Raw genomic sequence first — 24564 nt, 5'->3', positions numbered from 1 at the left:
ATGGAGCAGATCCTGTGGCATAAAATATCTGTGTCTGTTGGCTTGGCCCTTAAGAAGAAAGTTACTGAACACCTGAACATATTAATGCATGTGCTTAATCAAAGAATCATACTTGGCAAACAACTTCCTTAATGAAAAGTTGATAAAAAGGAGGGAAAAAAGACTCTCTGAAAATTTTATTTATATGAAGGTGTAATTCCCAGCAAAGACTTCTTCACTGACGCACACTCGGGCTGAGACCCTCCAGTCAGTGTAAAATGTCTAGACCTGAAATAATTTGTTTCTCTATTTGAGGCTCTCAAAGTGTTTTAATAAATCACTTTTGGGTATATCTTGCTATCACTTTACCAGGGAAAAATGCAGATGTTAAGTGCCCAACTGCTGAACACCAAATGGATCCTCCGGTCTCTAGAATCTAGCAGGATTTTTCCCTGTCGAATAATACACTTACAAAGAAACCCTGAAACAACAAGAAAACAGCTCTAAGCACTAGCTACACTGTTTAAAGGAAAAAAGCCAAACTCAAGACAGATGCTTTCTAATCCATGAAGTGGTGATATTGATCTGTCTAGTCACTCTACATAGGATTGCCTGGTCTTCAGATGCTCTCTGTAGGTTTTTTTTATTCTGGCAAGAACATGCAGAGACAAGAAGACAAGAAGTCCCACTAGAAAATAACCTGCTTGGTTCTATGCAGACCAGCACAGCAGTTTCTTGGGATCCCAGCACCCTGTATTTGCATCAGTGCCTCCTTTTCTGATATTTGGGTACGTCATATACAAACATCTTGCTTAACTGCATCTTTATTTAGGTGAGGGTACAGATGCAGGGTGCTGTAGATGGAGGCACAGCAGAAAACAAGAAATCCATCCCCCTTCATTCCCCATCAGCTGAAAGAAACCTGAAACCGTGTGGGATAATTTTCACCCCTTCTGCTCCAGGTAACACAATAGGCATTTACCATTTGCCTTCAGGAGGTGGCTATGCTTTAAACCAAACCCAAAGCCTGACTAGCACATGCAACTTGGGGAACACACTCCCAGGGCAGGTCAGGAGCACGTTAGCTACTGATGATGATATACAGTATTTGTGTGCTGCTCAGACTGTATTTTCCAGTAACACTGTACAATGTTCTTGTCTGTATCTTGTGTTGGCTGTCCCTTCTGCTCTTGTTTAGCACCTAAACCTCAGCTACAAGTGCAGCCAGGCTCATGCAAATGCATCAACAAGGTGGCCTGCGTAGGAAACAACTGCTAAAGGCAACATTAGCACCTCTCTTCGAAGGGCTGGACATGGGAGGGACTGAGAAAAGCACACTGAGTCCAAGGCACTGCTCAGTTCCTGGAAACCTGATGGGCTCAGACCAGCTTAAATGCTCAGCCTCCGAACCTGCCTGCCCTCATGGAAGCTGACTTCCCTCCCGTTTAACCCATCTAAGTCTAATTTAGGATACATATGGAGAGATGCCTTTTATTCCTGTTGCCTGAGGTTTTATCTCCTCTCTTTTTCAGCAAGCACTGAACAATCCCATTTGTAAATGTTTCAGCTTGAGGATGGTCTGGAATGCTGTGTCCTTCTCCAGGGTCACATAGAGCAGATAAGTGGAGAAGGTCCAGTGGGAAGAATGGCACCTTGAGCTCCAGAAATTCAAACCACCATAGCACACTGCACCACAGACTCTCCTTAGTCATCAGCCCTTCCCATCTCAAAAATTTTGTTCCCCACTTGTAAGATAGAGACAGCCACACTGCCCTGACTCACATTAAATGAAGATAAATACCGTAATAAACATGAACTGCCTCAATTCTGTGGCAACAAGACCCCCCCTGAGTGCAGAAAATTGCCATTTCCTTTGGTTTCCCTGTAGTAAGGCTGCACAATCACATGTTATCCTATTGTGCTACCAGATAATTTTGCAGCAATTTCCTCTCCTAAGACATTTGACTTCACTGTAAGCCAGTTTAATAGCCTATAGATATTAACATGATCCCTTATTTACAATAATGGGACCTTGCAGCTACTGTAGCTTACAGATGCAATTTATTACAGGATGTTACCACAATCCGCAGGCTACCAGAAAACATTATGCCTGGTTGTTACAAATGCCATTTTCCTTGTTGAGATAATAAAATAACCCTTTAAATGGTTGGGATTTTTCCTTCTTCTGAATGTCTGTGAAAATTAATCTTACTTTAAAAGCCTCCTTTTCCCTTGTGGTAATGAGAGCCTCCATGTAGCTTGTTTTTAAAGGCATACCCTTTAAAAAAAACCTACGTCATGTTTATAGATTTTGAATCTGCAAGTTCCTGAAGCTTCAGCTGGAGTCAACAGGTGTCCAGGGCACTGGGAAATGATCTACAGTGAGTCAACAGGACCAGGCTGCATCCCTCTGGGTAAGAGCACCCCTCCTTGCTTCTCCTGCCTTCCGAGCTGCTCATCACCTGACATTGACTTCTCCTGTCATTATTCTTGCACCCTTTGTGACATTTCATATGAAGAGTGAACAAACGACACCAGGAAGCGTTGGGATTTGGGAAGAGCAGCAGTGTTCAGCATAAAGGGAAGAGGTAATACCCTTTAACCTAAACTGTTTATAACAAATCTTCTTTATTAGGCAAGAGTATGTTTTTAAAAAAGAGAACTGAACTCACTGTCAGCCCTGTTGTTCCTGAAACCATCGCAGCAATGAATATGCTGAAACATTTCCCTATTCTTCTTCCCTTGACACACTGCACATTAAGCTTTACATTATTTTGCTTTTATATCGTCTTGATGCCCACACATGACCCAGATCCTCTTGGGCCAGACACCTCACAGGCACATGCTCTTTGTGCAGACCACAGTCCCCCACCCTGCTGCACACACAAGCCACCACAGGGCTCAGACTTACCCACCCCTCTTCTCAAACCTCTCTTGGTTGTAGCTTGTGCTTTGCACTGTAATTTCTAACTTTTTGGGCAAACTCTGCTCTTGGAGAAGCGGCTTCCAGCCCAGGAACGAGGGCTTGACTCAGTACAAAGCCACCTTTGCATCCCAGCAGGACCAGCCCTGCACTTTTCATTCTTCTTGCCTGAAGATGCAGGACAGATTTGGCTTGGCTCTTATTCCTCATTTGTCTGGAAACAGCTCTAAGTGTGGTCATGAACTTAAGGCATGCAGTTTATCTAGGGAAGTCCAGGACAAGGCTCCCAGGGGTCCTTTGCTCAGAATTGGCTCAAGTAAAGGGAAAAGATGAGCCAAATCCAGACTGTCTGTGCTTAAGGAGGACAGCAAGCATTCACAATCTCACTCTGCATCCTTCAGTGGCTAAAAGAAACCCTGAAGAGTCTGGCTGGCAACAATTTGAGCTGCTTGAGGGGTGCCAAACAGCTGCAGGGTTGCCTGCCATCCCCTCAAGTGGCAGGTGGGAAGTCAGCCTGATACAATCACTTTTATCCTTCAAAAGCCAAAACCTCATAGCACATATCCTGCTTCCGCCCAAAGCTTTACTCCGTTCACCTTCTCACAGGATGTCCTGCCCCCCATTTTTTTATTCTGGCAATGACTCTGTCAAAATATTCAGTGGCTAAAATATTTATGCTATATAGTATATTTAAAAATGCAGCTGCCATCTCTTTTACAGCATTTACCCTTCCTGGAGATAACTGGAAAAGCCCTTTTGAAAGGAATGGGCTGGAGGGTAGAGTTAAAACACAGGGACATGCATGTGTCCCCAGGGGCCTGCTCCTGTCCCTCATTCAAGGCTGTTAGCTGTGACCATACCTCATCCTCGTAGACAACGAGCTGTGTTTTCCGTAGCTGGATGTAACGATCCTTCCACAGTCCCAGGAGCCCCCCGCTGCTTTTTTTAATCCAGCCATATTTCTCTGCAGTTGGAGCAGACTTTGGTTTCTCTGAGACCTCTTCCTTTGTATCCTGTAAGGACAGAAGGGATAAGGAGTTTCCATCACCAGAAAGCCTGCCCAGGGAAGATTTTGGCACCCACCAAACGTGGTCCCTCCCCACCACATCACAACAGGAGACTGGCATCTTCCAGAGGAAAACCCAACCAGCTCCCATTGGGCTGGAGGGTGGGCACAGATCCCAGATATCCCTTGAGACAGTGCTGGGATGGAAACAAGCGAGCCTTGCTCCTCTGCTCTCCCAGGGGCTTTGCTTCCCTCTCTGGGGAGGTACTCCTTGCTTACTTGTGCACCAAGTGGACCTTAAAAAAGAGCAGCCTCCTCTCCTCTTTGCTCCTCCAGTTTTCTGATGAATCCCAGCAGGATGGATTCTGCTGGCATCTGCAGCAACACACATATTTTAGCCCAAGGCCACTTCTGCCAGCTTCTCTTCTAGGTGTCTATGCTTGGTCACCATCCCCAAACCAACTCCTGTGGGCAAATCCACGGCATGAGGGCCAGGACTTCATCATGTCTGCACTAAAATGTTCCCAGCAGGTTAAAGAAGAGAGCTTTTCTCCTCTTCAATGCACTGGAAGAGCCTTTGCAAAGGCAGGATCCCCATATCCCTTCACTTGGAGCACTCTGCTGCTCCCAACACCCCATGGAGCTCTCAATAAGCCTCTTTCCCTGGAGCAAGGCAAGGGGAATCCCTCGCTGAGCCAAATCCCCTTACATAAACACCTCACCAACCTTGCAAATTGTCAGGAGAGGCCAAGCCCAAATCCTCCAACCTCCTCCCAGGGAGGTTGTTACATCACAGTTACATCACTGTCCCTCAGACTCCATTTCCTCCATGTCCCTACATGTAATAGCAGCAATCCAGCTGCAGAGAGCTGGCACACAAAAAGAGGATGTGTGACAAGAGAGACCCAAACATACGAAAATGGCCCTCACTGCAAACTGGACCGGCTGGAGCTCAGACATCTTGTTTCATAACATGAGAAAATCCCAAGTGCATGGAACAGAGTCAGATCTGGACACTCCCATAGCCAGGACAGAGCAAGTGTGTACGGACGAGCGCCAAAAATGTGGAGAAAAGCCTTGCTAACAAATATGTTTTCATGCACCAAACTGCCACTGAACATACCCTTGGACAGCAGCTTTCATCAGGGTAGGCTCTTATTCCAAAGAGGGAGCTTGCACCCATAAAAAGAAGAAAAACAGCTTAAACACCCCATGCACCCACATTTATTCTGACCTCCACTAAGGTCTGGAAGGGGCTGGGCTTTGCAAGTAGGCTCAGGTGCAGACTAGGAACAAGGAACTCAAACTATGTTTCACCTAAAAGAAAATTAGGCCAAAACCTGTTACAACCTTGGTAGCCTTTTGTAGAAGTTATTTCAATTGTACTGAGCTGCATCTGAAATGGCCACAATACAGGATGACTGAGCATCAAAAAGTTTTCCGGGAAATGAGAGGGACTGCGTAGGGTGGGTTTTTTTTAAACTTGACTTTTTAGGTTGCCAGGAAGTTGTATTCAGTTAAGACCTGCGACTTCAGCAAACATCAATTCCTGCACAAATACAGACCTGCTGGTTTCCTGATCGAGAACCCTTTTGATGTAATTTTTAGATAACTGGGCATGGACTTCAGCGTCCCTCGTAGCACTTGTGCATGGATGTAGCTGTATGAAGAGTTTATTCAAGTGAGTGCAGACCAACAACTGCTAAAATGTTTTTACTCTTTAAGGCTTTTTTTTTTTGCTTGGCAGGTAAATTTTTGCGGGGTTTTTTTCCCCACCTGGCAGAAAGGCTGAAGTCACATGGTAAATACATCTCTCGACGCTCTCTTCTGCAGAGTGAAAACGACTCTGGTTTTAAAACAAAAGTACTCCCTGTGAAGACACAGCACATAACATCTACCTCTGAAAAACAACCTCTCATGTTGGGCTCACGTTGGCACCTCTGCAAAAGGCACAGCAAGGGCAGAGCTGGTTTGGGGCCTGGCTCTCCAGCCTTCCAGGGACAGTACCTCCCCTCCTTGGCATTGAAGGGTTGCCTTGGAGCTCCCCAGATCACTCAGGAGCCCTGGTTGGAACCCCTGCCTGAAAGGAGCCATGCATGGGGCACCCTCCATACCAGGTAAGACTTCCTGCTGTGCCGGCACCTGGGATCATCCACACAGAGGATCCATGACTCCAAGCCCCACCTGAGCAGCCCAAGAGAGGGAAGGTGATGGAAAGTGCAATGAAATGGAGAGTGCTGGTCTCAGCAGATGACAACAGCCACAAGTGGAGGGCTGTGCCCCTTGCCCTGCACAGAAGTCACCTGAGCCTGAGCTGCCTCCTCTTGTCCCTGCTGTGTAGCAGGGGGTGAGATCCAGAATTCTGTAGGGATGCTGAGCTGCTGGGCTCTGGCTCAGCGGCTTCCCCCTTGCATGTACCCAGCACATCCCACAAGGGGGGACAGGTGCTGTAATCCCTCACCTGCGGCTTAAGGACATAAAAAAACAGATGATGCAACTGGGAAGTTTGTTCCTGCAAAAGCAAGAAGAGGCTCAAAGATGGTGCCTGACATTTTTGTGGATTATTTTTATGCCGGCCCTGCCCCAAATTGGCAAGGCACTGTTGGCCAGGGCAGGGCACCGGCAGCAGGGCATTGTGTCCATCCTGTGTTCTCTGCCTGCAATTCCACAGTTAAAATGGGAGCATGACACAAAGACATGAGCTGCTGTTAACTCAGCTATATATGAGCATTCTGCAAGAAATATAAGGATATCGTTCCTGGGATGTTCTTGGGTTGGATTCATTCCTGTGGTAAATCCATGAGAAGAAGCCCCCTGACATCAGCCAAATGAGCCAGTGTAAACGAAGGAAGAACTGAGTTATCCTGATGCTCGCTCATGCCAAAGGCATTGCTCCCAAAACCAATCCATAGGAGCTATTTTTGCATTTTACATCATGGTGGCATTAGAAGTGAAACACGAGTTCCACTCCTTCAGCTTGGTTTAGTCTCACATTTTGCAGCTCAGCAGAAAACCCAAATCAGACAGGATGGCTTTTTATTTAAAAATTAGGCAGTTCTTTCTCCCCTGCCCTGCCCTGTATTTTACAGGCCCACAAACCCACATACTCTTCATGTCTTCCAACACAACAAACCCCCAAGAGTTGAATCACAGTGGTGCTTTAAAGTTACACAGAGACAGAAGTGTCTTAGCCAGTTACATCAACTTCATTGCAAGCAAGCATCTCACTTATCACACACTCCTTTCTACACGGCGCTGATGAACAAATCCCAGGAGAAAACCTGCATCCCGACACCTCCACTCTTTTTCTCCCTTTTCACCTTATCTCCCAAACCTTGCTGTTAGCACTTCCACTTCTCCCCAGCCTGCTCGAGCAGAACTACCTCACTGGAAACAAACTGCTCAGATCCACGTGGAACTTGGGGAACTGCCTCTGACACCCCTTCTGCAAGCAATCCCTGGAGGATGCATGTGTCGCTAAAGAAGAGAAGCCCGTGAGACAACCAGTCAATGCTGGGATAGGTGCGAAGCCCCTTTGGCCAGCAGCCACCAGCTGGAAGCAGTTTCTCTGCTGTGGATTAATTTCATGGATGCCAGCGGATAATAACAACTCTCAGTCACTACCAACTTGGGCTGCTTTGCTGTCTCCCTGCTGTTTTAAAAGAGCTTTCATTCTTGCCACAGAATGTTGGAGATGAAATAAGGAGGTGTGAGGGGGGAGAGACAAGCCACAGCTACAGGGATCGCATGTACCAGACAGAGCTTAAAGTCCTCCGGCAGTCTGTCCTACCGGGAGCTTTCTTTGTGCATGAGCAGCAAAACCTCATCCAAGGAGAGGAAGCAGAAATAATTGCATGGCCAGACGAGGGGAGAAAAAGACCTGTTTAACTTGCTAACAAATTTGTGGCATTTTTATCAATCCTCACAGGGATGGATTATTGGAGTGTGGGATCCCATGGACGAGAAAACCTACGTGTGCAGAACAAGTACCACTGCCCTTCTCAGAGTTAAACCCGTCCCAAGCAGAAGGAGGAGCAGAAGAGAAGTGGGGAAGGCTGGAGGTGCGTAGACATGTCCAAGCTGGCGATTTGACCCAGGCCTGGCTCCAGCAGGGCAGGACAACACCCCAGCGGGAGTCACTCGGGGTGGCCCGAGCACGCGTGGAACCAGCCCGGCTTAGCCAGCGCCGGCCGAGCCCGGCAGCCCCTCTTGGCCGGGTCCAACATCCCGAGGGATGCGGGGATGCGCTGCCGAGGCTCTGCCCGAGCCGCTCCGGGGGCTGCTGGGGATGGGGAACCCCCCGTCCCGCGGTCTCCTTCGCTGTCTCCCGGGCGCAGCGGGGCCGGGATGTCCCAGCGCCGGCGAACACCCGAAAACACCCCGAAGTGGCCGGTGCGGTCCCCCTGCCCCGGCAGGGGCTTCTCCCGCCCGGCCTGGGGGTCCCCCCTCCCTGTCCCGGCGTCACCCCCTCTCCCCGTCCCGCTCCCGGCCGGACTCACTTGCTCCATGGCTCCTCGCCGCCCGCTCAGGGGCTCGGCCACCGCCCCGCTGCCCCGCTGGGCTCCGGGCGGACGGTCATGCCGGGCGGGCCAGGGGGTGCCGGCCCGGGCCGCGCCGCTCTCCCTCCGCAACAACTTCTCGGGAAGCCGGAGCCGCGGCAGCAGCAGTACCGCCGGGTTTCCGGCGGCTCCGGCGCTGCCAGCGAGGAGGCGGGGATGCCCCCGCCGCCGGCCCCGGCCCCGCCGCCGCCTGGCCCGGCCCCTCGCCTGGCCCGGCCCCGGCCCCCCCCCCGCCGCCGACGTGGGCTTGGGAGCCCCCGGGACGGGTTGGGACTGAGCCCGGGGAAGGGGGATGAACGGGGTCCCTGCGGTCAGGGGTGGGACATGGACCCTGGGGTGGGACAGGATAACCAGGGATGACAGGATACCCGGGGTGGGACATGGAGCTTGGGGTGGGAAAGATCCCCTGGTGTCAGATAGGGTCACCACGGATCAGGCAAAACCCCCGTGTTAGGACAATGTCCCTGAAATCGGAGAATCCTTGAAATTGGAGGATTCCTGAAATCAGAAGGTCCCCAGTGTCTGTCGGGGTCCCCAGGGTCCAATAGGATCCCCAGGATTAGACAGAGTCCCCGAGGTCAGATACAGTTCCTGAGGTAAGGCAGGGCCCTCAGGGATCAGGCTAGACCCCCGTCATAGGAGAGTCGCTGAAATCAGCAGGTCCTAAAGGTCAGGGGGCTCCCTGGTGTCTCACATGGTCCCTTGGGATGAGAGGGTCCCATGAGACCAGGCCAGACCCCTGTAGTAAGACAGCGCCTGAAATCAGTGAGTCCTCAGGGTCAAGCAGGGTCCCAGGGGTGGGGCAGGGTCCAGAGTGTCACAGTGTCTCTGGGGCTGCGGTCAGGTCAGGCCCCAGGAGCAGCAGGACAGGGTGCAGGGTGTAGAGAGGTTGAGGGATGCTCCATGAACCCAGTGTGGAGCAATGTCCAGGGCTCAGGTCTGTGTAGCCATGTGGCTCCCTCAGCCACAGTGCTAGCTCCTGGCCATGGGGTGGTCTCTAGACAGTGCATTTTGGCAGAGGGCTGATGCCACTTATTCACTCGAGGAAAACAGCTGGGGAATGGTCTTTGGTAGCAGAACTGGTTAACACTAGTCATGCTCAGAGCCATTGTTCACCACTGGTATTCAGCTTTGCAGACTTCTGCAGCTATTTCAGGCCTGCTGGAGGGCTCGTGTACCCAACAGCCTGCCTGGTTTTTCTTCTAATTATTTCAGTCAGTCTAAAAAAAGACATTACCTCCCTCTGCAAACCTTGCCTCCATTGTTCTCAGCACAGAAAATAAGAAGGAAAGGAGAATAAAAGTCTGACACCCTCTACCTCCAGGTTAAATGCTCTTCTGCATAGGTAAGGGAAGTGCTGAGAGGAAAAATAGGAGGCAGCTTCTGCTAACCAGAGGTGGAAGGGATAGCAGAGCATCCATCAGGGCTGGCTACCCCCATCCTGCAGGGCCAGGGGTTAATGGGGGAGCTGGGAATCACCCTGGGACACACCAGGACTTGAAATGAGAAATCCTGGTACTGTCAAGGCACATTGACAGGAGAATGATTGCCGTGTCAGCAGAAAGACATCTCATATGGGAGGGAGCAGCTAATAGCTTTGCTGTGATGAATCTCGGTTTTGACAAGGGGCTGAGGCACCAAATACACTTGGAAAAGCCAAGGGAGGACAGACAGGGTCTAACTGGCTGTAACTGCTGTGAGCAGCAAGAAAGCATCAAGAGGGAGGATGCATCATGCTGACCACCATGGTCAAGGCATTGCCCCAAGCACTGCACTTGCCCTCCCTCTCCTCTCACCTGCAGGATTTTGGGGTAAGACCCTCCTGTTTGCTCCAGTTGCACAGGGCTGCAGGAGCAGCAGGGGTTGAGCCAGGACTGGAGTTCTTAAGGGAAAGTACACGCAAATAATTATTAGTGATAATTAGCAAAAACTCACTGATGACATCTCCTTCCTATCAGCTTAGCTCCAGGTTTGGCAAAGACTCTGGTCTCGCCGAGACAATCCCCATGTTGTATAAACACCTTCTGTGGCCTCCCCTGCTCCTCCTCCATGGCCAAGAGCCAAATTAGGCAAAATGCTGCCACAAGCATCGGTGATGGCACAGAGGGGCCTGGCCAGTGGCCAGGGGTTTGACAGCATCCTTCAGATTCCGTCTTTACCTAGCACAACAGGCACCTCTGAAAGATATGACAAGAAAATCATGACTGGCCATCAGCATTCAGAGCTGTCACCAAGCCAGTGTTAGCTCTCTGCTGCCTAACGCCAGGTGGGAGGTGGTTTTAAAACATGTTTTCTTTGTTTAATTTCCTGAGCCATCAAAACGGGATTTTGGGTGGGAAGTGGGATCATAACAGCTCACCCACAGCCTTCTCAGTGGGAGTGTGAGAGCAAGACAGGGTGTCACAGTGCTGAGTTTGGCTCCAGGATGGTGCCAGACATCACAAAATAAACTATTGAAAACAGATTATATTTTAGCCAGGCTTTTAAAACAACCAAAAACCCCCAAATTACTGGAACTGTGTTCAGTATTCTCTGTTTTCCTGGCAGGGCTGGGGGAGGTGAGGGGAAGCCTCTGGCTGTACAGATAGGGTGCGGGCTGTGGTTCCAGCTCTCCTGGAAAATTTTAATCGGTCAAAAAGTGAAGAATATTTTTAGCATGCAGTCAGCATGCATGTAAGGACGTGTGTGCTGTGAGAGCATGCGGTGCAGAGGCCACATCCCTGTGATCTATCAGCTATCCTTAACCTTGCAGGCAGACCTGGAGAGACCCACTCTGACCCCCTCCAGCACTGCAGGGGAACCTGTTGTTTGCAAGAGGATGTTCAGTTCACAACAGGGAGGTTGGTCCAAAAATGCTGCAGGGAGAGGTGTTGAGCATGTGTCTGCAGCCAGGACAGGCTGGCCTGTTGTCTTCTACTTTGATAAGAGATGGTGAAATGCTGCTGCAGCAAAGTGAAATGGAGTCACGAGTGACACCAGGGAGGGTGGGATGGTGAGTCATTAACTGAGGAAGTTTCTTCGCAAGGGGTCCCATGAGTCTTCCTGCTCTGTGCCTCAATGGCCGCATTTGGGGTCTTGCAAAACTCGGTGGGGAGGATGTAGAGGAATTCCGCAGTGCTGGGTGTCAGAAGCTCTGGCTGCAGAGACACAGCTTCCCCAAAGCCACTCAGGGATGAGACAGGACTGCAATGGGTGGGGAGTCCCTCCTGCCCTCCCAAACATGGACAAACCAGTCTCTCCAGCCACAGACACCACATTAGAGAGCTGTGGTCACCCTCATGTCTACCTGCCATCCTTTCCCTGCTGCAGGCAGGGAGCTCTGTCTCCTGCATCCAACCTGAGGTACCTCATGACCAGGGTCAGCCACTCCACCTGCTCTCGCCTTGGTTTTCCTCCACTTCAAATGGCAATAACCCATCTCCGGGGTGCTCTGAAGCCAAGTTCATTAGTGCCTGGCTTCGTTAATTGGTTTGAGCAGGGCTGGACAGAGACTCATTATGGCAATTGCCCTGTTATCTGCTCAGCACTGGGGAGGAGGAGGTGAACACGCCTGTGACACTGGAAACCAATGCTGGGCTCAGTGAGGCCACAGGGCTCCTGAGCTGGAGGAGAAATCCTCTACCCCTTCATATACATGGCAAATTAATGGGGGTGTTCTTAATTTCATCTGTTTGGTTGGGGCTAAAACAGAGAGATCCAGAGAAAGTGCTGGGTCTGAATGGATGCGCAAGGGTAGGGCTCAATTCAGGCTCTTGATGCCAAGTAGAGCCCATGGCACCTTCTCACAATGGCATGGTTGTGGGACTAAATCAGTTCTCAGGTGGACTGCAGTCCTCCACACTACCTGTGCTAGCCAAGTACTGTGGGGGTGGCCAAATCCTTGGGTGATGCATGGGGAATTAGCAGCAGCAAAGGCTGGAGAGATGGGAGACCACACATCTGGAGCTGACACAGAAAAAGGTCTTTCTTCACCTCTCCACCAGCTTTCTGGGCTTAAATCTTGTGGTTTTTGGACAAGCCATGTGAAAGGATGGTGCTTCCAGCCACATTCCCTGCTGCAGTGGGGCAGTCAGGGTTATCATGCCTGGTCTGAGGCTTGGCCTATAAAACACGACCTGCCAAAATCCTGGTTTTACCTGTTTTCCTCTTGGCTGATACCAGTCCAAGCTTCTGCCCTAATCAAACCTGGGTTTTCCAGCTACTCTTGCTCCCTATTTTAGTTACATATCTGGAAGAGAAGACCCAGCTATCTGCCAAAGCCATCAGCCTGCAAGCGCTCACAGGAATTCATGTGCTCTCCCTGCTGATCTTGATGGTTTTGTAAGGAAAAGCAGTCCTGGCTGCAGAGGACGTCTGGTGCTCACAGGAGGGACAAAGCAGATCCAAAACTGTCGGTAAGAAGGTTACTTGCTGGGGGAAAATGGGACAAGTTAGTGGTTTAAATGATCTTAAAACCAGCAGTGAGTTGACGGAACATGGCCAAGCCCTGTGGCAGAGTGGAAAGTGGGCAATGAGCAATGCTGCTTTGTGCTCTCTTCTTCCTTTCTGTTTTAACTCAGCATGAACAGTAAGCCCTGATGAAAGACAGTAGGTGCAGGCTGGAAGAGGTGACTGATGATGCCAGAACATCACTGTTGGTGTCCTGGTGATGGCCATGGTTTATGCATGAAAGGTGAGAAGGAGTGAAGCACCTGGTGGGTGAGGGCTCAGGATAACTCTCCTGCTCCATTGCTGCACAGGGTGAATGGGAGCAGTGCGGGACTAGAACAGGGCTGGAATAGGACGGCCCATGCTGCTTTTGGTCCCCAGGTGTTTTGAAGCCAAGGCTGTGCCCCACATCCTGCAGGCAAAACCCGATCCCTGTGTAAATGGCTTGGAGCAGCTTCCCACATCCCTCATCTCATCATCCTGTGCCTGGGACAGTTGCCTCTGGGCTCTCCCAATAGCTCTTCACTGTTCCTGGCCTTCACTGACATCTCCACCAATGACAAAATATGCCAAAAATAACCCCTGCTCTCCAGCAGGAAGGTGGGATATAAACACACTGACTATTTGTTAGTATTAGTGCTTTCCAGGCTTTCAAACCAGACTCAGTTTGGGGGGGAATCACTTCCTGCTCCATAGTCCTGACCTCCCACTGCCTCCCTACTCTGTCTAGGCATGGGAGCTCCCCAAAACACCTCTGCTCTGTGCATGCCACTTTGAGAAGGTGAAGCTGCAGCCCCAGAGGTGCTTGAGGGATTTTTCTTGTTGAGTTTAAGGTAAGGCAGCATCTCTGGGTGCATTGCAGCCACTGGCTTTCCTGCATGCAATGCAACATTGGAATCCTCCTGGAGCTGCTGGGATATATAAAAATATGTTATAGATATACATGGTAACATCCTCAGAACCTGAGTTTGTTTGCTGTGGCAAGAAACAAATCCTCAGAGAAGTGTAATCTGGTACCTGTAGCACTGATGACCTCTGGTAATACAATCCTGCTTCATGTACTCCTGCTCTCAGGCCCATCCCATGCCATCCTGATTCTGATCCCTACCTGCCACCCTGCCTGGTTCCTGAGCACAAAGGGACTCGGGAGTTTTGTGGATCGATGTCTTGCACAGTGAGCAACCATGGAGTTGTCTGAAATTATGTTCTTTATGACATGGATGGGCATGTAGAGAACACAGGGAAGCAGCAGAAGGGGTTAAATCAATAGTTACATTTAAATCAATATTCTGATTTATGCTCCTGTTCCAGTGACGCTGACTTCCTTTGCCCCCTGGTTTGAGGGTGCAGACCTCAGTGGTTCATTCTGAGCCACCATTTCTGTGGTAAACATGCATTTTGGCAGACATGCTGCAGGATTGGGCTGGCTTGTTGGTTTTTTGTTGAGAAGAGGGGAAGCAAAAATTAAACAACTTGACCATGGCTGTGATCTGTGCACCTAACCCACTGGTGAGATTGGCTCCCCAAAACTGGGTGTAAAAAGGCGTATCAGCAGTTGTTTCACCTCTGGGTTTCCCTGCAGATGCTGATGACCGAATTCCTGCTGCCAGTGCTTGGGTCCCTGCAGGAGGAGGCTGGAAAAATCCTGTCTCCTGGATCAGGACTTCAGGGTGATGCTTTCCCTGAAGATGCCTTGTGCAGTGGCTGTGGAAATGAGCTGAGTCTTGGTGTGAGCAGGGAGGGGGTGAAATTTACAGCTGTGCCCTGGTTTTGCTGGTGACTCATGAGGTAGGATTGGATCAAGTGAATTCCGCAAAGATTTACAGCAAGTAAACCTTTTCACGTGCAGGGCTTATTGCATTGGCCTGTTGTGTGCAAGACAGGTTCTGCACGTACTGCCATTGGCCAAGCAGCCAGTGTGAAACCCTCTCCTGTGACAGAGTTTTCTCCCTGACAGGGGTTCATCCCCCTTTAGCCCTGCAGTGAGGTGGTACTGGGACCACAAGCACTTTGCATCCCTCTCCCAGCACTGTGGCCTCCTCTCAGCCTTTCCAATGAGGCCAAGAGCTTGGGGACCAACTGCCCAGCTCTCAGCCATGCCAGTGTCCCACTTTAGCACAGACCCATGGATGAAACATGCTGTGGGATCCAGAAGAAAAACTGACTGAGAACATGTAGGAAATACTTCCCTTCTAAAATTTCAAAATGTAATTAATGTCAGTAATGACCGTTATGAGCCTGAGTGGGGCAAGGAGAGGACTCAGATTGTCTGACAGCCACAGCCTTTGCAGTAATGCCTGATTCGGCAGCCTGACGTGGTACCGGGTCCTTGCTGCCACCAACATCCCTGCCACTCTGTCTCCAGCATCCCGGCCATACCGCCTGCATCCTTGTTCCATCCCTCCCCTCAGCCTTTCCCTTTAGCCCCTCTCAGCCCATCCTGTCAATCTACCGCAGCCCGAGCCCCCGCTCCTCCCCGGGCAGCAGCAGCAGCAGCCCAGCCCGAGCCCCGGCGCTGCCCTTCCTCCCGCCGTTTCCTCCTCCCCGCGGCGTGGTGCCATCCCCACCTAGTGCCGGCCCGGCGCACCGGCCGCGGGCAGCCTTGGGGCTCCCCGGACTCCCCGGGCTCCGGGGACCGTGGCATCTCCTCCACGCCCCCGGCTGCACCCGGACAACCGTGGCACGGCCCTGCGGGGGATTTCCGTGCCCTGGCCCTGAGGGATGCTCGGGGGTAAAGGAAAGGTGGGAGGAAATGAGCTGATGCAGCCTTTGCACTGCTCCAGAAGACAGGGGCAGGCAGGGACCACCACAGATCCCACATCTGCTGAGGCTGTTGGCCTCTTCATGCCCCATCCTGCGGCCCGGGAAAACGGGATTCCCCCCTTTCCAGGACGGGTAACCCAGATGAGAAGGAGGGAAAGGGCCACATCCAGTCCCCAATCACCGAGCTTGTCCCATCACCAGGGCTGGACCCCTTTGGGTATCACTTTGGGGATGCTCCTGCACATCACAGGTTTGGAGTTCTTAGTGGCATTTCCCAAGGACACATCCCCATGGACCCCACATGTCTCAGTGCCTGGGGAGCATCACCTCCCTCACCCCCCTCCAGACCCTGTAAGCACCAGTTGTAGGTGTCTAGGGCAGAGTAAGAAGCCAGGAAATGCCTTGAGCAGTGCCCCCCTGTATCAGGTCTGTTCTTGTCTCCCTCCAGCCTATCAGAGACTCCCAGAGCCACAATGTCTTTAAATTTTTCTTCCCCTCCTTCACCCTGTTGCACCTCAGATCCACATACAGCTTCTTACCTGCCCTGTCCCTGTGTCCAAGGGCTATTCTCTCTGCCCAGATGCTGTCCAAGCTAGCCAGGGCATCCAGAGGTATCTTCTCACCTGGAACAAAGAGGTGAGCAGTAATCCTCTGCTCAACCACACCAGCATCCCTGGGCTTGCAACATCCTTCATCCACTATAATTTTGGTTGGATGGACCCTCTACAAGTTGCTGCACCCAGTCCTTGGAAGGAAGTGGCTCTTTGCACTGACATTTTCTGAAATTCTGCTCTTTTTTTGTGCTTTCGTACCTTTTGTCTGGCATCACCCTCCCTGGCTGTTGCATAGGCACTTTCCTCAGCTCACTTGGGTGCTGTGGCCTTGCTGTCCCAGCCCCACAGGAGATATCAAGGTCCCCTGGAGTTTCCCCATGTCTCAGGGGTATTCAGAGGCAGGATGATCTGCAGGAGGATGCTCCTGCTTGCCCATGGGGTACTATGGAAAGCTGGGGATATGCTCAGAAATTTCTGAAGACCACAGGAAAGCATGGGAAAGACAGACCACAGGTTGGAGAGGAGGCAGGAAGAAAGGAAGATTAAGGGGTGATGTGGCCTCCTTCGTATTTCCTGATGAAACAAGGAAGAAGCCCAACACTGCCCCTATTTTTTCTCAGAAAACCCCTTGCAGCTCAGCCCTGAAAGTGGGATTCAGCAGCTTGGTGCAACTCAAACGTTTCCTCTGCTGCTTTAAAGAAAACATTGGAACAGAGTGAGCTTAAAGCCTGCTGAAGAGGCCCATTTATCTGGGAACTGAAAGAAAATATTGGGATAATATTTGGAAAAGCCTGTGAATGGGCATGGCCCAGCATGTGCCGGGCAGCAGCAACCTGTGAGCTGCGGGGGGAGAAGCCACCCTCTGCGTGTGGTTAATTTTCCCCTTTTCCCTCATTTCCTTCCCATTTCCTTCCCAGCTCTGAAAGGTTTTGCCGTGCCTAGATAGGTCCTTGAGATGTGTTTCCCCCAGGAGAGTTGTAGTGCTGGAAGAAAAAGAGATTTTTCATGAGCAGGATGGGCACAAACCCTGCCCAGTCTGAGTATCCGGGGGGGCTGATGGAGAGGTGTTTCTTTCCCCTGGATAACAACTGAGGCTGATCTGCAGGACACACTTAATCAGATATCACTAAAACCAGGGTTGATTCCTGACTAATTGGTCAATAATAACCATTTAATTGGCAAAGCTGCAGTGACACTCCAGCCCTCCCTTCCCAGAGCCATTAGCAGCATCTATTTTAACATTTGGAGCCTGGCTGGGATTCAGTAAATGGGTTTTTGTGGGTTTTTTCACATTTAAAAACATTAACGTGTGTTCAGAATTCAGTTGGACATCTCATTTGGCTTTGAAGCATAATTATGCTTGATGAGGACTAATAAGCAGCTTTCAAATCGAGACCAGGTTAGCATCTCTCCTGCTGTCTCCTGCGGGGAAGCCGATATTCTCCAACAGCTGATTTTTATGGGATTAATCCAGATATGTCCAGGGCTCCATAGAACCCTGCTTTGTCTTTGACTGTTTTGTTTTGGTTTTTTTTTTTTAGATAGTCTTTTTCCACTTAGGATGAGTTTTTATTGTTGTGGAGTTTTGTTCCGTGTGGGATTTCCACCTGCTGTGGGTCTCAGGGGGCTTTTGCAGGATGCAAAGTGTGATTTGCTGAAAACAGGCTTTTTTACCTCCCAGACTCATTAGGAAAGAAATAAACATTGGAGGGTTTGGTTTTTTCAGTGTGACAAAGGAAAACTCTAAATTCTCAGCCCCAAACTGATCCCAAGTCTTGAGACCTTGGTGTTGGCTCGAAGCCTGGCTGCAGGCTGAAGCAGATGTTGCCAGTCCCTGGCACAGATGATCATTGATGGGCGATGGCTGATGGTTGGATTGATGTCGAGGTCGGCCCTGCTCCAGCACCAGCGCCTGCCCTAAGGTGGAGCTGCTTCTCTTTCAGCATCGTGGCCGCCCAGAAAACATTGGATCCAGTCTGGTCACCCAAATACCGCCTGCCTGCAGCTTCTGAGCAGAGCTCAGAAAAAAGAAAACCTATCCATACTGTGGGTTTGTGTTTGTTTTCCAAGCTCCCCCGTTGAAATTCCATGTCAAAGGTAAGCTCGCTTGGAGATTTGGCAAGTCTTGCTATGCTGCCGAAACCTCCAGAAATGCCCTTGGTGAGCCCGAAGCATGCTCTGCCACTGGGATGAGGAGTGAGTCCCGGTCCCAGCTTGCCAGGGGATGAGGGGACACAAACATGGCACACCCCCTTCTCCACCAAAAACTGTCCCTTCCCAAGGGCAGCCCTCCTGTCCTTTACCAGCAGAGCCCCTCCACAGTCCCACAGGACTGCTCTCACCCATCACTCCCACAGCTGTCTCTCTGGCAAACCCCAAAGCTGCTGCTCTAAACCCCCCAGATTCCCAGCTGAGTCAAAATACTCCCAAAATCTAAAAGTGGCAAAGGAGAAAACCCCTCCTGTCCTATTCTGTCACAGCTCTGGGGGCTGCTAGGGGGGTTAAGGACACCAGCCAAAAGCTATAGGGGAAAGACCTTTAGTTGTGAGCACTTGGTGCTTGGGCAGCTCTCCTACCTTTTTTTCTAAGACATTTTGCAGCAATTAAAGAGCTGCAGGTAAATGCCAAACCCCAAATCCTGGCAAAGGTGCCAGCTGCTCTGCAGTCAGGACAGACCCAGCCACTGACTCTGGGCTGACCATGTTCCAGCCCTAAATAGCTGCTTTTTAGGGACAGGTGGGTCACAGCAAACTTTATTTTTCTGGAAACAGCAAGCACATTGTGCAGGGCAGGCTTTCCAAGGATGCTCCCCACACCCTTTTCAGGAAATACCATGCATCTCTCCTTCGTGCCATGCCAATTTTTTTTTTTAATTGGCATAAAAGATAGCCTCGGCAAGGACACACCATGTTTTCCCTGGGCTGTCGGATTTTATTTTGAAATCGCTGCTGGTTTGATCTTCGCATCTCTCCACCCCCAGGCTCATCTCTCTCCTCTCGTGTTTCTGCTCCTGGTGCTTGCTCCAGTGCAGTGGGATTTGCTGGGAAGTGAAAATGTGGGGAAGGGGGGCTCATTCTGTGCCAGTCACAGCTGGGTCCTTGGTACATCACCCTACCTGGGGGTGAATAGAAGAGCTGCCACAGAGAGCAGACAGCAGCTGTCGCTTCCTGGTGTCCCCCTGCCCCTTCTAGGAGTCCAGCTTTTGATCCCAAGTCCAGCCCTGGAGCCATCATCCAAACACCAACAGCCATCTTTCCTTTGGGGGAACTTGAAATAGCTTCCCCCTGCGTGGTGACAACACATCCCCCACGTGGCACCAGTGTAACCGGCTTTTCCAAGACCTGCTCTTCCAGGGGTGGGGTTGGGTTGGCTCGGTTTATTACCAGCACCCTCTTGACTCCAGTGTTTCTCCCTGGTACGTTGCTCTCAGATGAAGTGGGATAGTGGCAACAACCAGGAGAGGAGGAAGAAGGATTCCTACTTCACATGTGGGATGGGTGCCACCAGGACACATCCGTGCAGTTCCAGTCCCAGCACCCTCTCCGGGTAAGGCATCTGCCCATTCTACCACCCCTGACATGGGCATTTCCTTCGTTGCCCTAATTTCCAAAATAACAATAAACCCCAAACCTATTCAGGATGAATGAAAAGGCTTGGGTTTGCTCCTTTTTAGTTCAAGACCAGCACACAGGCAATTATCTTTGATTGATTTTCCCACCCTATGGATGTGTATACTGGGCCCAGCAGTCCCCAGAGTGCCCTTCGGCCACCAAGCTTCAATTGTTTTGAAACTTTGGAATCCACCTTTTGGATATTTTTTCAGGCCTGAGTCCATAATGGACCCTTTCTCTTTTCTTTTTTATTACTAACATTTTTACCAGGATGACATTTGGACTAGGCAGGGAAATCTTGCCTGCTACACCAGTACCTGACAATCAAGATTTAATCTTTCTGGAGAGGAAGAACGCATCAGATGTGAAAAAAAAAAAAATTCAGATATCTGTGAAATTGCAGAAAAGCCAAGCAGGAGGAGCCTGTGGGAAATCTCCAGCCCAGCCTGAAGCAGCACAGCAACTGCGCAAGCCCCAACCATCACCGGACAGATGTTGGTCTAATTACAGCTAAAACCTCTGGTGCTGGGGATGCTCTGCTCCCTGTACCCCAAGTGTATCATTGCAGCCAGGCAGCCTCTCTAATCCCCAGTTTAAATCCCTTTGGCTGCTGCCTTCAGTGCTTGGAAGAGGTGCTGGATGGCAGAAAACCATTGGCACATCCTCCTTGGTCATCCCTGCGGTTCTGAGCTCTTCCATCCTAGCAGGAGCACTATTTCCCCTGTAATTTTCCCTGTTTCTCACTGAGAGCTGCCAGGGATCAGAGATTTATAAACTGTGTGTTTCAAGAATTTGGAAATTAATTTCTCTGTACCTGTGGTGTTGTGACCAGGGCTGGGCACCAACACAGAGCTGCTGCTTATCCCCACCTCCTTGGGCCTTGCTCCACCTCATCCCCTCCTTCCTCTCCATCACATTTGATGTCACCTCTTCAGACTGAAAGCTTAATCCAGATTTAGAAAGGGAAGGAAAAAGGCAGGGACAGGATTGTTTCAGTGAGCACAAATCTCCTGGGAATTTACCCAGGACTTTCCCAGCTGCAAAGCTGGTGGCTGCTGCATGGTGACAGCAGTGGTGGCATTGCCAGAGCCTGTGTGCTGCTGTGACACATCAGCTGTGGAAATGAAGCTCCACGGAAGCTCCAAGCCTTATTTTCCACTGGCAAGTTTCACTGGCAGCTCACTTGTGTGCAGGATTTTACCATTGATATCCCCAAAACCATCTGGCCACTAGTGAGTCTGGGGTTATTTTAACGCCTAAAAGGGCAAGCAGAGAAAAAAAAGAGATTGTTTGAGCTGAGTGAATATAAATGGAAGAATACTGATTTTTCCTGCAGATTTACAAGTCCCTGGAGTGGAGCAGGGACAGCGGCCGAGAGCCCGGTGCTTTGCCATCGCTGCTGTGGGCTGGAATGAGAGGGGGCAGCTGCTGGAGGATGCTGGAGTCATTGTGCTGCCGGACAGGTTTGAATGCTGGTGTTAATGGGCTGGTGTTAATGGGCACCCTGATGGCGAGAAGTCTGCACTGGAGCTGTGCAGGGGCTGGAGCTGGGGGGTTCTTCCACGTGGGCTGTCACCAGAGAGTAAAGAGTCAAGCTGCAGTAACTCCCCGGTGCAGACAAGATCCTGAACTACATCACTTTAATTATGCCAGCACAAATTTCATTCATTTGGTTAAGCCTTGGAGCTACAGAAAGAGCTATTTCCAGGTTTGCTGGTTTAATTATTGCATGCCCTGGATTACCCACCGTGCACAGCTGCATGGCTGGGGTTTGTCGGGCTCTCCGGCAGCTGCGCAGCCATCAGCACGGTGATGGTCCTCCTCACGCCTCTGCACATCCTAGCACACGGGCTGCTTGGGTCAGATAAATGGGTTTTAACCTGATTTGTACTGTAATCTCCATGTCGACAGGCTCTCATCACGCACAGGATAAAACCCCAGCTCCTGTGGCCGGGGCCCTGTGGGGTTTCACAGGGCAGCTCCTGCCAGCAAGGCCAGCCGATGACTACAAGCCAAGTGGCTTCCCTGTCCTGGCATTCCAGGGACACCTCTGGACCATGGATGTTTGCAAAATGGCTTTTGTTTGCTTAACTCCTTGCACTGGAACAGGCAGAGGCACAGCTCCCACCGTCTTGTCCCTCCTCCACAGGCAGGGACAGGGTGACAATCCTGCTGCCCAGGGCAGGCAGCTCAGTGCCAGCCCTGCCATCCCACCCCTGGAAAAAATAGCACCTTTTGGGTGCGTTATTTGTACTTTCCTTTTCTGAATGTGCCTTAAAAAGAAGGGCTTAGTTTTCAAAGAAGCAGCATTTAAATTACATTCTTCCCTGCTCGTCCAGCTCTTTGCTGTAATCTTATTGCTGTACGGAGCAACGAGCGTGCGTGGGACGTGGTGGGATTTTAACTGTAATTCATGGACAGATATAAAATGCCAGGGTTATTATGAATTTTATTCAGGAGAGTTTAAATGTTACTGGTTCAGCAGTGCCTCTTTCCATGCTTCCTTTGCAGCAGCTTCTGTTTAACCTCTCAGCTCACAAAATTTATTGTATTGTTGGTGGCTCGCTGTAATTCTCCAGGTTTTCAAATAATCCCAGGAAAAGGGTTAACTGAAGGCTCTGCCTTAGTCTACATCCACTGCAAAGCATGTGGGACCAAAGTTTGTCTTTCCTGACACCCCTGGTAAGTCCCTTGGGTTCATCTGGGAAAACTGCCACTCTGAATTTCAAAATTATGTCAGTGGGAAATGGGTCAGTTGCAGTGCAGGGACCAGGGAGCACCAAAACCTGGGTCCCAATGTTGCAGTTAGCATTTGGACAAGGCTCTCACCCAGCTCACATGGTGTTCCAGGCTGAGCTGGACATCACTGGACCCACAACAGGGCACAAGGTTTTATTGGTACGAGTAACTATTCCCCAGGCAGATACATCATGGTGAATGGCCTTGGGATGGAAGGTCTGTGACACAGCTTGTAGCTAGGTTTTGATGGCCATGATGATCATTGATGACCATTGCAGTGGGATGCAGAGCACTTCCAGACATGGATTCAGCCTGATTCTCCTGGGATTCATCCATTTTTTGTCACCTAACACAGACACAATGAGGTTTTGCACACACACCCCCATGAAGGCAACCCCTTTCCCATCTTCACTTATTTCTGAAAAGCTTCAGAAAGCTTCTCTCACTGCCATACCCTAAACCCTCCCTGCTGCTTCCAGAGCTCATTCACCTTTCTCTGCTCCCTGTGGAGATACTTTTCCCTTCCTTTGCATCCCCTGCTGACAGCAGCGGCCCCCTCAGACCTTCCCCAGAAGAGCAAGGTGGATGTTGTGAAACCAAAGGGTTTTCTTTCATCTATTCCCACCTCTCCTCTGGCTCTGCCTTGCTGCATCTCTCTGGACGTGCATCACACACGTAGCACACCCAGCACCCGCCAGCCCTGCTCATCCATCTCACACACCTTAATCAATGGGAAACTTGAGGAAAAGCCCGTAAACCAGATGGGAAGTGAGGATTGGATTTGCTATGTGCTGGTACTAATGGAAACCATCCTTCACTGCATAATCAGGAGGAATGGCCACACACAACCCATCATTTCTGCCCAGGGTTTTCACAGGGCAGCCCTGTGAGGACATGTGCGGTGATGAGCCCTGGAGGCTCCAGTGTCCCTGCAGTGATAACCCACGGTGATTTCCATGAGCAACAGCTTATGGTGGGTGCAGAATCACCAAACTCCCCATTGCCTGCAAAATGTGGCAGCAAATTGTCACATCCCTAATGCCAGCACAACACTGTTTGCACACAGAAACCCTCCAAATCCCCATTTTGCTGATATTTGTAATTTCACAGGACAAGCCTGCCTGTGGCACAGGGACTCACCTCCGTCTGGCCCCTCCATGTATTTGCTGCCTGCAAATGGGTCAAAGCCAGCCCAGCGCAGGAGCTGCCAGAGAATTTTGGCCCTGTCTGAGGCAGAACAGGCTCCCTATAAATTTCACTTGGATTAATCTCATGGCTGAGCTGGGAGTACTTCCCTCCAGCCTTCCTCAGGCTGTCACTAGCTCACCTGCCCTGTGGCAGGGCTGGTACAAATGGGTGGCACCAGACTGTGATTTTCCTCTCCAGCTCCAGTGGTGGGTTGTACTTATCACTCCTTGGACACCCCCTTCCCCTCCCACACCCAGCTGGGTTTTGCAAATCTGTTTGGGGCTCAGGAAAGTGTTTGTATTCAGAGGGATGGGGTGTGGGGCTTGTGCCCCAAATACCACTCAGTTTTGGTCAGGGTCTGGAAAACAGACGACATGCACTCTGGGAATCACAGCCACCCCTGAGACCATCCTGACTGGAGCCTGTGGATGCAGCTTCTCATTGCCAGGGCCCTGGGAGCCCTGGGCACATTTCTGAAGCTCAGATGTGATTCAGGTGAAGCTCTGGTGTGATGTGAGTGAATGCAATGCCACTGAAACATCCTTTCATTTCAGGCAGTCATCAGTTCCTTGCCAGCCTCGGCCCGCATTGACAGGGAGGGCTGTGGAACAGAGCATCCCTGGCCCACCCCTGAGCCTGGCCTTTGAATGCGCTACCACCTTCTCCAAACAAAGCCCAGTTTCTAATATCCCACGACGTCTCTGCTGTTCCCTGAATGGCATGCGTGGGAGGCAGAGTCAGCACTCCAGCCCGTCTGCCCCAGCCCATGGCTTATGGTGGTGCCCCTTGGGTGTCCATGGCCTGGTTTTTCCCC

General features: G+C 50.8%; 1 protein-coding gene and 2 long non-coding RNA genes across 3 annotated transcripts in view; 2 read left to right on the top strand and 1 right to left on the bottom strand.

Annotated features, from left to right (window-relative positions):
• The window catches only part of LOC109143425, a 34513-nt gene extending 31945 nt beyond the window's left edge, over window positions 1–2568 (top strand). Inside the window, exons 2-3 of the long non-coding RNA XR_002043574.3 lie at window positions 2288–2393; window positions 2499–2568. This is a non-coding gene — a long non-coding RNA (uncharacterized LOC109143425). The remainder of the gene's footprint in view (window positions 1–2287; window positions 2394–2498) is intronic.
• Window positions 1–8640, bottom strand: part of PLEKHO2 (pleckstrin homology domain containing O2) — a 26963-nt gene extending 18323 nt beyond the window's left edge. The window contains exons 1-2 of the mRNA XM_039557753.1: window positions 8408–8640; window positions 3763–3915 (exon numbers count right to left, since the gene is read on the bottom strand). Coding sequence (XP_039413687.1) covers window positions 3763–3915; window positions 8408–8416 — 162 coding nt within the window. The 5' untranslated portion in view covers window positions 8417–8640. The remainder of the gene's footprint in view (window positions 1–3762; window positions 3916–8407) is intronic.
• On the top strand, window positions 6393–24564 carry LOC109143424. The gene is made up of 5 exons (XR_005602794.1): window positions 6393–7969; window positions 12688–12861; window positions 18156–18309; window positions 19643–19758; window positions 21160–24564. It is a non-coding gene; the product is annotated as an uncharacterized LOC109143424 (long non-coding RNA).

This window comes from Corvus cornix, chromosome 10 (genome assembly GCF_000738735.6).
Source record: "Corvus cornix cornix isolate S_Up_H32 chromosome 10, ASM73873v5, whole genome shotgun sequence".
In the NCBI taxonomy this organism is placed as follows: domain Eukaryota; kingdom Metazoa; phylum Chordata; class Aves; order Passeriformes; family Corvidae; genus Corvus; species Corvus cornix.
Note: the sequence above shows the minus strand (reverse complement) of the source record. Positions and strands in the feature narration are given on the sequence as shown.